The sequence below is a fragment of the Pan troglodytes genome, chromosome 11 (genome assembly GCF_028858775.2).
Source record: "Pan troglodytes isolate AG18354 chromosome 11, NHGRI_mPanTro3-v2.0_pri, whole genome shotgun sequence".
Lineage (NCBI taxonomy): Eukaryota > Metazoa > Chordata > Mammalia > Primates > Hominidae > Pan > Pan troglodytes.
This window is the reverse complement of record NC_072409.2, coordinates 77,114,306-77,127,234: the sequence shown is the minus strand read 5'-3', so window position 1 is coordinate 77,127,234 and position 12,929 is coordinate 77,114,306. Positions and strand designations below refer to the sequence as shown.

The window sequence follows — 12,929 nt, the reverse complement described above, 5'->3', positions numbered from 1 at the left end:
AGTGTAGTGGTGCCATCTTGGTTCACTGCAAGCTCCGCCTTCCGGGTTCAAGCCATTCTCCTGCCTCAGCCTCCTGAGTAGCTAGGACTACAGGCACCCGCCACCAGGCCTGGCTAATTTTTTTGTATTTTTAGTAGAGATGGGGTTTCACCGTGTTAGCCAGGATGGTCTCAATCTCCTGACCTCGTGATCTGCATGCCTTGGCCTCCCAAATTGCTGGGAGGCGTGAGCCACCACACCTGGCCCCTTCTTTGAATTCTTTTACCACCCTGTGAATTGTAGAAAATTGAAAGCAGGCAAATGATTATTGTCCATAGACATGCAAATGAATTTTGTCTGGCAGGAATACAATTGAACTTCTTCCTGGTTCCTCTACCCCATCCCATGGAATAAGCCAGTTTTACATTATACACAAAATCATTGCAGCAGTAACATCTTACTGATTCCCTCATAAACTAATGAGTTAAACAAAATCTTTGACATGTTCTTTTTATAACTGCAAAAAGTGCCCTCTTTAAGAATATCTTTTGACAAATAAAAGCAGATCTTTGTATAATTGTTTTCATGTCTATCATCCACATTTGTTTTCTTTTTGTTTTCTATTAGGTTGTATTTGGCCTTTGGCCATAGTTTATGCACAAGAAAATCAGATACAGTAGAAGCTATAAATATTTCAATGAGAAGTTACTAAATTAATTGCCCACAACATAGATGTTATTTTAAACACATTTGATATGAAGATGATCTCTTGTTAACAACTACAACATTTTAACTACAGAGGCAAAATATCACACTCACAAAGCCATGAGCTAAAGCAAAATCCTGATGAGATTTAAGAACTTTAATTATATTTAATTCTAGTTATTGTGCAACCCAGAACTGGATGAAGTGCTTGTTCAGCACTTCATTGAATCCAGAATATATGCAACTCATCAGCAGTAAAACTGAACCAAACTACTGTAGGAAAAAAATTGAGGGCAGTCTTTGAAATGGGCAAAGGAGATTACTGGATATCTTTTCAATGGAAAGATTAGCTGATATTACGGGATTGTAAACCATCATCTTGGACTAGGTTACTTTACAGCTGTGTAGTGACAGAAGTTAACTTGCAGAACATTGATAATAATGCAAATAATGCTTGTCCATAGAGATGCAAAGTGTGTACAGGGAAGGGATTTGCCTTTCCCTTTGGATATTGACAAATTTAGCTAGTCGGCATCTCTTTTCTGACTAGAAATGTGTGGTACTTATTTAAACAGGCCTTACTGGTGTAAGGGTAAACACAAACCAAAACAAACAAAAGCTTTCTTAGTGCTAAAAGGGATACACACTTTCATTCACTTTTTTTCCTTAGAGCATTTCTTTCAGAAAACTTGTAATTGTACATCTTTAAAATCTTAAAACAAACAAACAAACAAACAAAATCTTATTTAGCCTCTTTCTTGTTTCCAGGAGTGTTTTTCTTGAGGACCTTGGAGACATTTCTTTGAAATGTAAACATCAAGAAAGGCAGTGCTCCTATCTCCTTGTCTCCGTGGGAGTTTAACGTAGGTGCCTGGCTCCAAGTTGCAACTACCCACTTGTCAAAGAGACATGGAGTTTAGTTTTCCTTTGCATAAAGGAGTGTGCCTCCCCAATCACCAGGTGAATGTAAGATGGGCTGTGTAGCAAACGGCGCTGTCAAGTCCTCTTACTTGAGGACAAGCTGTCCTTTATCTTTAGAACATGTATGTAATGGGTTGTATCTGCCTGGCTATATAAATGGATGAAATTTCTTTATCTTTGCAATCACATTAGCGATTGCCTGAAATGTACATCACAGTCTGGCTTAATACTTATTCCATAATAAGACTATTTCATTTCTACCTTGTGAAACTGATTCACTATGTTGGTGGGCCATTTTATCTTTACTTATTTCCCTAACACTGGTTCTCCCATCAATGAGTTAAAGAAAATCTCTGACATGTGTTCATTCTGTATCTGTGTGTAGGTCACGATTTTAACCTTTCTTGGAAAAAATCTTATTCGTGAGGAAATGGAAACTAGGTTTGCATTTCTAAAAGATAAAAAATATACGTCCCCTCTGAATATCTGTTTTATCTCCCCTGAAACACCTGTGTGAGGTGGACACAGATTCTAACACCCAGGACTTGCCTGATTGTTCCAGAAGTACTGAGATAAGGCCCCGCCCTCCGAATTTCTTCACGAGTCTTGAAATCGTGCTTTTATACCACAACATTTAATAGCAGTATAGTCACGTGTGCCTCTTACAGCCAAAAGGAATCTTTTTTTGAGTATGATAACCCCCTGGTCTCAAGCAGAAGTCAGCCTCTTCGTCTGTGCCTTTTTCTTTTTCAGATTACGCTTTTTTTTTTTTTTTAAAGCCCCCATTTAGTTCCGATGCCAATTTAGGCACAATGTCAATTTAGGACCCAGTGCTCCTCCCATCTGCAAATCCAATCATCAAAATCCAGCAGCTCTGTAGTTAACAAACTTGCCCACATCTGACTGCATGTGAGATTAGTTCCCATCTATTGTAACTCAGTCTGGCTTCATGGGATTTGAGCCCCTAACCTAGCATTTGCCCAACAAAAACAGGCCCCGATGGGGAGTGGGGATGTGAGGGCCTGTGTGTGGGGTGGGCATTGTGCTAATAAAATCAGACTTCCTATTGTTCTCCCTGCAAAGGAGATCTGAGGTTTACCACTTCACAAGTGAAAACAGCTGAGGCTTAGGAGGCTTCGTGATTTACATTTCAGAAGGGCAGTAAGTGGAGGAGCTGAGATTCTTCCAGGGTGCCCGGCTATCCCAGAAAACGAATCAGCCATCAACGAAAGAATAAGAACTCTTGGTATTTGCCGGGCATCTTTCCCTGTAAAGTGATAGTTATCAATTGCCTACTGTGTATAGAATATTTGTGCACAGACCCTGAGCGGCGGGGCGGAGAAGGGAAAGGAGAAGGAGGACAGGAGAGGAATGTGCCTCTAGGTATTGTCTGTTCCATGAGGTCCTGACCCTAGTTCTTTGGGATAGAGGCTGGTATATGTTTGTCAGGAAATGGAGCTCAAGGGTATTCCTTGTATATGGGAAGGTATGTCTGCAGAAATATGCATTTCATATTTCTCATATATAGTCATTTTGGTCAAAAGAACACTTTAGTGGCAGCGGGGTGTACCACACAGAACAGTCTAAAAGGAAACAGCAATCTGTTCCTCTAGTGGGGGCATGGAGCATCTCACTGCCTCACTCACTCACTAATTACCAAATGATTTCCGTGTGGATATGTCAGGTTTATGGGAATACAACTCTTACCTGCTGTGACATTCCTTGGTGACTGTCCCGGCTGGAAGAGACTCAGTTTGAGCTTGCCATCCTTAAGAAAGAGGACGAAACTCCCTGAACCACGTCGAAGTTCACCGAAAAGCAAATGTCCTGCTCTGTTCCACGTTCGAAATTGAAAAGTGACAGACACTTTGTCCTCGCCAGAGTTGCCTGGCAGAGCCAGATAACTCCTGGAGCTCAGAAAAGTCACAGGGACAGTCTGTGGCTGTGGACATGAGAAGGACACATTTCCCTATAAATAAAACAAAAGAGCACATTGAGCAGCCTTATAGGTGGTGCTTCTATCTAATTAAAGCCAGATTTTACGAAGACGTACAAGGCTTTTTATCAATCCAGGATTAGTCTGCCTGCTAAAGCTGAAATCTATGACATTTATCTTCTCTTTCAACATAAGTATTATTATAATTGGGCAGACATCCATGTGGCTTTCTGTGTGTGTGTGAGAAATTCTCCACTTCTCTACTTCTCAGCATTAGTAAAGGAGTCTCAATATAATTTTAGTTCAACAGGAGTTTAATCTATGCCAGCTATTTTCCAGGCCCTGTGCTAGCCCTGAGGATACAGCAAATAACAGGACATTTTCATACTCAGTCTTTCTCCTGAGCAACATTTGGTCTTCTCTACACAATCCTCAAAATCTCTTTTGAACCAGCTTACTATTTTACTGGTTCCCTCATTAATGAATTGACTAAATCTTTGACACATGCTTATTTGATATTTGTATGGGTCATATTTTTAGCTGTTGGAAAGTTATATTTGACAGCCTTTCAAATGGTTTTCAGATCTAATAGTTATATGCAATGTCTGCATATAGTATTTTTAGCATGAAAACATTGATGTTTTTATATAGTCAATTATGTCTATATTGTATTTTACAGCTTCTGAGTTCCCAATCTTTGTTAAGAAAGTTTCATACTACCCTAGGTCCTACATACAATCTCATAGATTTTCTTTAAGATTGTTGTTTGTTTCTCATCCTCTTTAATTTACATATTCTTAGTGTGTATAAGATAGTGATCATGCTTATTTTCTGCCTTATGGACACTTGTTTGTTCCGGCAGAATTTCAGAAATAATTCATCCCTGTTCCACTGAATTGAGCCACATTCCTTGTTACTAACAACTTTGCACATAAACTGGGATCTTTCTGAGATCTTGACTGTTCTACTGACTTCTCTGTTCCTATCCACTACCATACTGATTCTAGTATAGAAGCTTTTAGTATGCTTTAATATCTGGTAAGTCAACATCTTACTAGGTTTTTAAATGGTTTTTGTTTGTTTGTTTGTTTTGCTTTGTTTGGCTGGTGAAAGGAATAAGCAATTCTTGGGCATTATTCACACATAGGAATTTCAGTTCCAGAGAAAAACCCCAGTAATTCTGATTTTACTTGGAATTTCCATAGATTTATTTCTAATATACTATAAATGATTTTAGAAAAAGAATGTTACTGGAGCAGGACAGATAATCTAGGGTAGTGGCTCTCAAACCTAGCTAAACAGTCGAATCACCAGAAGGTCTCTTAAAATCCAGATACAGACCAATTAAAATCCCAATCTCTGAAGGTAGAGCCAGGTAATGGTATCTTTTGAATCTCCTCTGGTGACTCCAAGATAAAGCCAAGTTTAAGAACCACACTGATCCAGTGGTAAAACAATTTTCAAAACAGAATCACATTTTTAAAAAATTCTGTCCCAACATACTTTAGAAATGGATATAATTCAGTTATCATTTTATAATAATCTTTAATACACATTCTAACTGTATACATCAATCAGAACATTTCTTCTTGACTATTTTTGTAATTCTGCCAAATGGGAAACAGTTTTCATGACAAGAAAACATTTGCAGAAGAAAATTTAAAAAAGAAAACATTTGCTGTAACAAACTAAATACCAAAAGCTTACAAGTAATTGGCGCTGATCCATAGTACACATGTAATCACTGGACTATTACATATTTTTTATCTTTTTATCAGCTGTATATTTCTTGACCTCATCATTTAGGTGGGTAGCTGCCTGCTACAACAGAGAGGCAGGGCTTCTTGCCACAGAGGAGTGCTTGTTAGTTGACTGAATGAATTCTGGCAACTGATTTTCCCAACAAAATACATTTTTAAATGTTTTCCTTTTATATATTGGAACAACTATTTTCCTGTTTTTATACAGAACACATAGAATTGTAGTAATTCTTAAAATGGAATTCCCATAATTAACATTATATATCCATATGCACAATTTGGAATGAATTGTCTTTTTGTTTTTGTGTGAAACTTACACATTTTAATAACCTCATTCAATGTAATTAGTAAATAGTTTTCTTGAGGATGATATCCAGAACCCAGAGATACCAGCTTAATTGTGGTTCTCCTTATTGGCTATACTCAATAATTCCATCAGTGAACCCATCAGTAATTCAGAATAACATGGAATGTATATGAAAACCTGTGTCTATTGTCCTCAAATAGTCTTGTCTCTTTGTGTCATAAGGCCCAACTCACTCTTCCTCACTTTAATGACAGTGTCTTTGTAAACAGCCCCATAGAAGTTAGGGTGAGGAGGAGGGATTCTTCTGAACACCAAGGACTGGCAGATAAAAGGTAGCTTAATATTCAGAACGTGTTAGGTCAGGCTTCTTGACACGGATGCCCATTGGCCAAACCCATCTTTGTATCTGTATCTGAGTAACGCATCTCCAACAAAGCCAACTTCAATAACCAGGTCTTTTTTCTTTTTCCTGTTGAGCAGCACTTAAATGTCAGTTTCTCCATGGACAGAAACTTTAGGTAGAGGGCTGTTCCATTTATCTCCTTCCTCTTTTCATTTCTTTTTCATCTTGTCAAAGGAAACTGCACTCTGTGGAGCCTTGTTATCACTCTTCCCTTTGGTGTTTCCTTTTTCATGTATCTTGATGGTATTTTTCATTTTTATGATCTCAGCAGGGTGCTGTTCATAGAAAAACTTAGACTTCAAACCCATCTTTTTTTTTTTTTTCTCCTTTACCTTCTTGGAAAGTTCATGGGCTTCACAGCTGTTTTTCCCTTTTTCTCATGCTAACCTAAGTGATGTATTCATTGTGTGGTCTGGTGACACACAGTCAGAGATATTTTCAGGTTTTGGTCCTGCAACCCATGAGCCAACTCCTCCAGCACATAACAGGAAAGAAAACATGTTCCCAACAATACAAATAAATATTCCCATGATGTGCTGCTGAGATACACTGACAACTAAACATGAGCTTTCCCTTTAACCCCAACTTGGATATTTCAAACTTTAAACATTGAAAGAAGTTTATTAACTGATTTGGAAGTATTTCCAGTTGATTAGGGAATAGATCATTAGGGATTGCCATTGCAAAATGATTGGTCTCCTGTGGATAACAACACCAAAAACACGTGAGACATATGAATTCTGATTTCCATGTAAAAATAGAAAGTTATTTTATTTCATATAAAAATGAAACAACGATGTCCCATGAGGCATATTTACTTTATAACTTTTTATGCATAATAAAAATTACTATATTCGGCTGGGTAAGGTGGCTCATGCCTGTAATCCTAGCATTTTGGGAGGCCGAGGCGAGTGTATCGTCTGAGGTCAAGAGTTTGAGACCAGCCTGGCCAATGTGGCAAAACCCTGTCTGTACTAAAAAAAATTAGCCGGGTGTGGTGGCACACACCTGTAGTCCCAGCTACTTGGAAGGCTGAGGCAGGAGAATGGCTTGAACCCAGGAGGCAGAGGTTGCAGTGAGCCAAGACTGTACCGCTGCACTCCAGCCTGGGCAACAAAGCAAGACTGCATCTCAAAACAAAAACAAAAACAAAAACAAAAAAAGTGCGCCTGTGGTCCTAGCACTTTGGGAGGCCGAGGTGGGCAGATCATGAGGTTGGGAGATCGAGACCATCCTGGCTAACATGGTGAAACCCCGTCTCTACTAAAAATACAAAAAATTAGCCGGGCATGGTGGTGGGCACCTGTAGTCCCAGGTACTCGGGAGGCTGAGGCGGGAGAATGGCGTGAACCCAGGAGGCAGAGCTTGCAGTGAGCCAAGATCGTGCCACTGCACTCCAGTCTGGGCGACAGAGTGAGACTCCGTCTCAAAAAAAAAAAAAAAAAAAAAAAAATTGGCCCAGGCCCAGTGGCTCACACCTGTAATCCCAGCACTTTGGGAGGCCGAGGCAGGCAGATCACCTGAGGTCAGGAATTCGAGACTAGCCTGGCCAACATGGCGAAACCCCGTCTCTACTAAAAGTACAAAAATTAGCTGGGCATGGTGGCGGGCACCTGTAATCCCAGCTACTCAGGAGGCTGAGGCAGGAGAATTGCTTGAACCTGGGAGGTGTAAGCTGCAGTGAGCTGAGATTGCGCCGCTGCACTCCAACCTGGGAGACAAGAGGGAGACTCTGTCTCAAAAAAAAATAAATAAATAAAACTAAATTACTATATTACATGGGCAGCTGTTAAAGTAAGAACTGATTCTTAAAATATTAGATGAAATGGAGACTTCACATGAATAATTTTTAAATGCAAAAAATAAAATGTCCTTTTTTCTTTCCTTCCCATTAGGCTTCCTTACCATCATGAGGATCTGTGGTTTGTGTTTCTTGGCTAATTCGGTAACATCCACTCCATTGTAATAAAGATTTTCTAAACACCCATGAAAGCTTTTACGTGTGAATGCCCGTGATCTTCCGGGTGTCGGAATTCCCCCAAAGCTGATCTTAGAAAGAAAAATGACATAAATAACATTGTTTAGTGATTTTCTGATGGTACGTGTTTAAAGCATTTATAATTAATAGGTCTAGTACTAATTGTCACAAATCCATTCCCATTATCTTATATTTGCATGCTTGCTTATTCCAAATGAAGTGTTCTATCATAATGGCAGCTGTTAATACCTTTATTTCTGGCACCACACAGTTTTGAACAAACTTAAAAGGAAGAAGTCAACACACATTTTCTGCCACGTTGAAATTTTCAGCCACGTAGTAAATTTACCCTTTGTGGCTCATATGATCTCTTCTGCAGCACTCAACTCTGACACGAAGTACCAATGTGGCCACGGACAATACATAAAGAAAGAGAACATGTTCCAATAAAACCTTCTCTTTTGAACAAAAACAGGCTTTGTATTTTTTTAATTAAAAAATGTCCAAACTTGGCCTGATGCCCATAGTTTGCCAACCTCTGCATTAGATATTATCTTTTGCTATTACATGGTTAAATTAAAGTAATAAAACTGAATAATCCAGTATAGGACTAGGATCTTCAGTTTAATATTATATGCCAAAGCCACTTACGCCAGTAAATATCACAGTTTTTCTGGTTTGTTATGATCCTTCATACACTTTAAGGTGTCCTGTGAAGGACTGGAAGAATAGATGCTATTTAACAGTGTAGCTTAGATACATATGGGCAATGGGTTGCAAAAAACATTAATGACTTAAAAAATATCAGGATATTATTTATATGTGAGCATCTGACTTTCTTGTTATTTAATAAATCTATTGGTGTATATCTTGTTAACTTCTCAAAGTGATCCTAAATAATGCTATGTTGGTTAGGATTGCACCAAGACAAGAAAAAAAATCCCCCAGGAATCTGCATAGTCAAACAACAAGTATAATATACCAGATGAAATTTCAAATGAAATATATTCAAATGAGTACATTTAATAACAATGCTTGCTACCTTGGTATTTCTGCATTTGTGGATTTCCTAAACCTAACACTGACTGTTTACTTCTTTTCAAGGTGGAAAAGATGATCTATTATAATAAACTGACCTATTAGAAGGCATAAACAGTTTCATAGTACCGGGACAGACATACCTATTACTATTAGTCAACTTAGTTATGAATTACTATAAAATGGCATTTCTCTATGCAGCTACCTTATTTTTCAGGTTATATTTAATTTAAACTATATATCTATAATAACCTCAAAATTAAGATCCAAGTAACTGGAATCTCCCTTCGCTTGGAAATGATGAGTGTGTTTGTCCACGGTGAAGTTGACCTGCGTGTCGAGGAGCTCGATGAGGACGGAATGCCAGTGCTGGTCGTCCAGCAGGCTGCCCAGGGTGAGGGTCACAGGAGCAATAGTGGAAGGCAGCTTAGCATTGCCTTAAAGGAGAAGGAAAAAAAACAATTATTTCTGTTCAAACTCACGGCTTCCCTTTTTTAGTTGAGCATCACAGTTTGCATCCAACTTTCCATCTTACAGAGTTGTTTTCTCACTTTCTCCCTATCTTGAACACAATAACCTTACCCTGTTTGTATTTTTTTAAGTTCAATTCTACACTTTGTTGAAATTTTTCTTAGTAGTTTTTCTATTACTCATGACATTTGTATTTACATTGCAAATATTTTCTTTCTTAGAACCTCATTATCAGCATTATCTCATAATTTTATAATGATGTATTGTCTTTATGATATGGATAATCATATATTACATATATATTATACACACATATGGTGATCTTGCACAGTTTGTCAAAATATATGCTGTTTACAGAAATCATACTTAGGATATGTATTGCATGCATCTGGTAGTAATGCTCTTAAACTTTCATTTACACATTTGTTCATTGCAGTTCTACTTTGCACTTACTGGTCCCAGAGTAACTATCACTTGTGTATTTTTTATTTCTTAAAGGTGTTCTGGTTTAGATGATGAATTATATGGTCATTTTATCTAACTGTGAAAAGACTGAGTACCAACAAATGTAAACAGATTTTTTTTAACTACTGGTATAAAAGTTCAAGTATTTTTTTACCTGAATTAAGAAAAAAGACAAGCTTTCCTTTAATTAATTCCAGAGTAATGTGATTTCCATGTTGTCCTTCTCTGTGAAGTAGAATTCCATTGCTCTGCATGGCTTTAAATTTCAAAGAAATAACGTCTCTTATTGGTTTTAAAGGTTTTTTATCAAGTGTATACAGCAGAGCACTTTGTCCATCAAAATAAACCACCTCAGATTCTAGGAAAGAAGATATTAAAAAGCAATCCTAAATATAAATATGCCATACAGTAGCACATTGAAAATGTGTGCATCAATATGCCACAACACACACACATAGACACACATTGTATTTCTAAGCCATTCATTGAAGGAAACAACTGACAGTAATATATTTTCTGGTGGCATCATGAGTTGATATATGTAATACCCACTGTTAGATTTTTCTAACATTTTCTCAAACTTCATCATCTAGAAATGCTTTTATTAATCTACTCCCAATGGCTCTTATCTTTAGAGCAGCCCATTTCTTCTCATTCTGTTTGATTAAAAACAATCAGGAAAGAAGTTGTATTTCACTACATAAATTATTTATTTTAAGGTCATTCTTATATTAAATATCAGTGTCACTCAATTTAAATACCTTTGTTCATTCCCAGTAGCTTTGGCTTCTCTTGATTCTTACACATGTACCTACTTTACTAAAGATTTTGTCTGTAAAGATACAGAAACACGTATCATACTTATTAAATACTGCTTTAGACATGTAATAAATAGATTTTAAATGAGCTGACAGGTAATATTTTTCTCAACCCTCGGCTAATGGTACTGCTAATGGGCACTGCAATCTGTCAACTTGGCTAGGCCATGGTAAACAGCTTTTGGTCAAACACTAGTCTTGATGTTGCAGTGCAGGTATTTTTTAGAGGTAATCAATATTAAATCAGTAAACATTGAGTAAAGCAGGTTAAACTCTATAACGTGGGTGGGCCTCATCCAATCAGTTGAAGGCTGTAAGAGAAAGAAAGAAAACTGAAGTTCTCTAGGAAAGAAGGAATTTTGCCTCCAGACAACCTCTGGACTCCAGCTGCAATATCACCTCTTACCTAGGACTTGGCAGTCCTTACAATCAGGTAAGCCAATTCCTTAAAACTCTCTATACACACACACACACACACACACACACACAGGCACACAGACATCCTATTGGTTCTGTTTCTCTGGAGAGCCCTGACTGACAAAGGCACAGAGGTTTTGTTTTCTTGGATGTTTTGTTGAGAGAGCATGGCCGTAACACCTCTGTTTTGGTTCTTCCTGCTGTAGCTTGTCAGAACTCCAATGCTGCCACACTCTCTCAGCACTCTGTCAGGGTCTTATAAATTCACTATAAATGTCACATATGTTCGGCTCATCAAAAAACAAGTTGTTTCATTTTATCAGTAATATAAAATAATATTTGATAATATTTGTCAAAATCACATGAAGAAATTAATATTACCCAGAAAATCTCTTCTTTTTAAAAGTAAAAAGAAAAATAAGCAATTGTCCTTTGAAAAGTATATTTATTTAATAAATGAAGATGCATGAAAGCCTAGTGAAATATGAAACTATTTGAAGCTGACTAGCTGATGTCATTCAAGCCAATAAGATGGCATTGTTTAATTATATTTAATTTCACAAAAATATTACTAGTACTTTTTGCATGGCTATCCATTTCATTCACATTATCTGAAATACATATAATAAACTGCACTTCAAAAGTTCTCCATTTTATGTATCATTTTAAAATTTAGAAGTTTGATTTTCTCACACTGGGTTAATGTACTTACATGGAATTAATGTATCAAGTGCATGATGAATAAACACATTCTGAGTAAAATATGTGTAAATTAAACAATTATTCCTTGTTACATAACTTATTATATGTTCATGATAAAAACAAAACTCTCTGTCAAATGTAAATGAAGACATCTAAGATTATTATTCCCTGGCCATGAACTAAGGGAAACTTGAAAAAGATTGACTACAGACTTTCACATTTTTAGCACTGCCCTAATACTTATAATCATGTCTTTATTTGTTGCTTAAAGAAAATGCTAATATTTGAGCTTTTTTTTTTTAGTTGACTAACAAAGTTTTCTTCCCGAAAAGGTTTTTTCTGGATTATTGCAACCTATACATTTCTTTTTCTCATTCTATGTTTACTATTACTCTCCAACAGCAGTATTGATCTTCTAAGGCATGTGAAGTACAGTTCCTGGAATGTTTCCCTCAGGCAAATAGAATAGTAAAAAACTTATCAAGTAAAAGAGACATAAAGCAATGACCTTGAAACTCTTTTGTTCTTTAGCTAATACCTTTTTTCTTTATTGTAATCGCTAGTGCTTGTATCTAGAAATTTAAGAATATACTTATAGCTCATTATGCATATTTTAAAATAAAAGCAGATTAATGAATTGCAAATCCAAACTTTCTAAAAATCATAAAACATTCTATGATTTATGAAGTCAATACATAAAAATATGAAACAAAAAATGATGTTTGGGATGGAAAGCATTGAGTTCAATAAGTCAACAGTAATGAGCCCACCAAGATCAGCACTGGAGAGGGACAACTCCCATGTAGTCCCTCTTGAATAAGATCCTCCCACTGGAGAAGCAAAATTTCAAGTCTTGGTCTTTAGAAGTAATGCTAAAAGGTAAACTCTCTTCCCACTTGTCCACAAAAGTCATACTTTTAGCATTTTAAAACACTTGCAAGAGCAAAGAAAAGTTCTCCCAGCTGGTCAGGTGCAGTGGCTCATGCTTGTAATCCCAGCCCTTTGGGAGGCTGACGCGGGCAGATCACT

At 37.1% G+C, this 12,929-nt stretch overlaps 1 protein-coding gene across 15 annotated transcripts in view; it reads right to left on the bottom strand.

The window, feature by feature from the left end:
- Positions 1-12,929, bottom strand: part of CNTNAP3 (contactin associated protein-like 3) — a 237,260-nt gene that overhangs the window by 98,942 nt on the left and 125,389 nt on the right. For all 15 annotated transcript variants that reach the window (XM_054658845.2, XM_054658840.2, XM_054658842.2 and 12 more), the window contains exons 5-8: positions 10,118-10,321; positions 9,280-9,464; positions 7,917-8,060; positions 3,313-3,574 (exon numbers count right to left, since the gene is read on the bottom strand). In XM_054658845.2, coding sequence (XP_054514820.1) covers positions 3,313-3,574; positions 7,917-8,060; positions 9,280-9,464; positions 10,118-10,321 — 795 coding nt within the window. The remainder of the gene's footprint in view (positions 1-3,312; positions 3,575-7,916; positions 8,061-9,279; positions 9,465-10,117; positions 10,322-12,929) is intronic.